Genomic DNA, 2,683 nt, shown 5'->3' on the forward strand with positions numbered 1-2,683 from the left:
CCAGAGCTCCCTTCTAACCCCCAACATTCTGCGATTCCTCCTCCTCACTGGTGTTAGCAGCCGGGTGTTCGTGCAGTGCCGGACAAGGTGGAGAGGACTGTGGACGCCCATGGCCAGCACCCGGCTACGACCACTCCCGGGATTAATCTCGGACGTGGTCATCGCGATTGTCACGCCCGCCCTCGCCTTCACGCACCCCCCAGGTCCTCCCCGGCCTGCGACAGGACCTGCAGCACCTGCCTCGGGCTGGATGGTGTTGCAGCCTTATTCAAAATTACGAGCCCTGCTTTACGTTTTATTTTTCTTCCCCTAATTTTTCAGCTCAAAACGGCCTCAGGTACTGCTGATGGTTTGAGACCGGACGGGGAATAGGATCCGTCACGTGCACAGAGGGACAGATCCTTCACCTGGAGATGTCACTGCTGTCCTGGAAACCTGCACGGAGGCACTTTTGTCACCATCAGGTCCAAAAGCTTTCGATAACCCTTGGAATCTGCTGTCCAGCCCCTCCCTTAGGGCACCGGGCAGCGCTGGGGCAGCTACAGAGGCTGAGGTGGGGAAAGGGGCAGCAGCACTCAAGATTTTCAGCAGAGAGCGCCAAGTCTTGTTTTTTTCCCTAAAACTCGCAGAAAAGAAGCCCACAGACCAAGCTGGTTAACTTTTTCTTTATCCAACTCGGTTTCACTCCACCGTTTGCTCCGGCTTTGTGCACCAAAATCCATCTAGAAGGTCCCCGACGACCTCCTGCATGCGAGGGAAGGAGGACGGCACCACAACCGCACCCGACCAACTCCACTTCGGGGTGGGTGGAGAGGAGAAAAATGAACTCACCAGCTTTGTCTAACCAGGTGTGTTGTCACATTATATGAAAGCTTAACAAAACCTTTGAAGAAAGCCCCTCCCAGCCCTAGCCTACCGCTCCAGCAGCACAGCGCGTGGCCTATTTGAGACCTGCTCAGCTCAGCACGTGCCCGAGGGCCGGTTGGCTTCGTTGGGCCAGTGGAACTCATGTTCTCTCGCCAGCCCGCGAGTGTCACGCGAGCCGATGCCGCTCAGAAGCACAGAGCACGCCTGGCGTAGGAAATCAAAAAAGCCCTCCCACAGGTCTTGGGTCCCAAGGGCAAGTTTCTACCGAGGGCTGCACGAGTGGGACCTGGTAACTTCAAGCCTCGGAGCTCCAGCAATTAAGCGGCGCGTCACCCCCACCGGCCGTTTGGATGCCGTCGGAGCAAGGAGGTCTCCTGCAAGAAAGACAGCCGAGGGGCCGACAGCTCGGGGTCTTTCCAGAGGGTGCCCAGGAGTTCCCAGATCTCTGCTCGCGTCCTTGTGGGTGCTCCTCGTCTCGTCCCCTCCTATTTTAAGATGATGTGGTAGCTATCATTGGTTTCAGCTGCGAAAGAAGCAAAAGCTTGTGAGCCACACGCAGCAGCGAAGGGATCCGCTGGAGGGAGCGGAGCAAACACGAGACGCCCCCCGAGAAGTAGGAAAAGAAAAGGGAAGACAGAGCCTGAGCAGCCACACACCTTTCATGGTGTCCAGAACGAAACAGGATTCGTCTTGGAAGTTCTGTATCATCTGAAAGAAGCCACAAAAGCCAGCTGAGGCGGTGTTTAAACCCAGCAAAGCGCTTCACAGCCCTACGTGAAGGCTTTCGTGTTCTGTCGTTTAGATTTAGATTTAGAGAGTACTGAAAGGGCTCAGGTGGGAGCTTGGTGCTCTTGGGAGGTGGGAAAGGCACCAGCCACAAGTATTTATTCCATCCTCCGGCTCTCCAGAACTGAAGGCCCGAGCGAAGCAGCAAGCTGAGAAACCATCGAACTCTGGGATTGCAGGTCTGAAAGCAAAGTCCTCCCACAGCAATTCCCCTCCCTGTTCTTACAGCGAAGCCAGAAGAAACCCAAGCGTGAAGGAGGGTGCACGCGCAGCCCCGACGGGCTCAGGAGAGCTTGTTCACGCTTGACAAACCAGCCGGGTGTAAGCGAGGTGTCCCCAGCAGCAGAGCGCGTCCCCGAGCACCAAGATCCACGGGTCTACGGGTTTCAGTGATTAACTCCAACCCTTCGGTAACCAGCAGCGACCGAGCAGGGCCCTTCCCGAAGGGCTGCCCCCGGGATTTGGTCCCCAGGGTTGCGAGAAACCTCCAGAGCAGAGCTCAGAGCACAAACAGACACAACCCAGGGCGAGAAGACGAAAACAAGGAGCGCCTCGAGGCTGGTACCTCATCGCTGATGAGCACGTGTATCCCCGTCGGGCCTTGCTTGTAGATCTGGCTGATCTGCTGGGAAGAGATGCTGAAGAGCTGCGCCAGCTTCTCCGTCAGCTCCACGGCCGTCAGCTCCTCCAGATAAATGGCGTGGTACACTGCCAGGAGAGGAGCTGTCAGCACCAGACACAGCTCCCAGGGCATTTATGAACGTAGAGAAATATCTGAGGGGTGGGGGTCAAGGGGAAGGGGACAATCTCTGCTCAGTGGTGCCCAGCAATAGGACAAGAATAATGGGTTTAAGTTAGAACATGGGAAGTTCCACCTCAACATGAGGAGAAACTTGTTGGCTGTGCGGGTGCCGGAGCCCTGGCCCAGGCTGCCCAGAGAGGGGGTGGAGTCTCCTGCTCTGGAGACTTTCCAACCCGCCTGGATCGTTCCTGTGGGGCTGCCCTGGGTGAACCTGCTCTGGCCGGGGGT

General features: G+C 56.9%; 1 protein-coding gene across 1 annotated transcript in view; it reads right to left on the reverse strand.

Annotated features, from left to right (window-relative positions):
- Positions 1-1,352: 1,352 nt before the first annotated feature.
- The window catches only part of LOC104274170 (transcription factor CP2), a gene marked incomplete at its 5' end in the record, with an annotated part of 8,450 nt that continues 7,119 nt past the window's right edge, over positions 1,353-2,683 (reverse strand). The window contains 3 exons of the mRNA XM_009869713.1: positions 1,353-1,390; positions 1,524-1,575; positions 2,219-2,361. Of these exons, the coding sequence (XP_009868015.1) occupies positions 1,353-1,390; positions 1,524-1,575; positions 2,219-2,361 (233 nt within the window). The remainder of the gene's footprint in view (positions 1,391-1,523; positions 1,576-2,218; positions 2,362-2,683) is intronic.

Source organism: Apaloderma vittatum, unplaced genomic scaffold, assembly GCF_000703405.1.
Source record: "Apaloderma vittatum isolate BGI_N311 unplaced genomic scaffold, ASM70340v1 scaffold25605, whole genome shotgun sequence".
Classification (NCBI taxonomy): Eukaryota; Metazoa; Chordata; class Aves; order Trogoniformes; family Trogonidae; genus Apaloderma; species Apaloderma vittatum.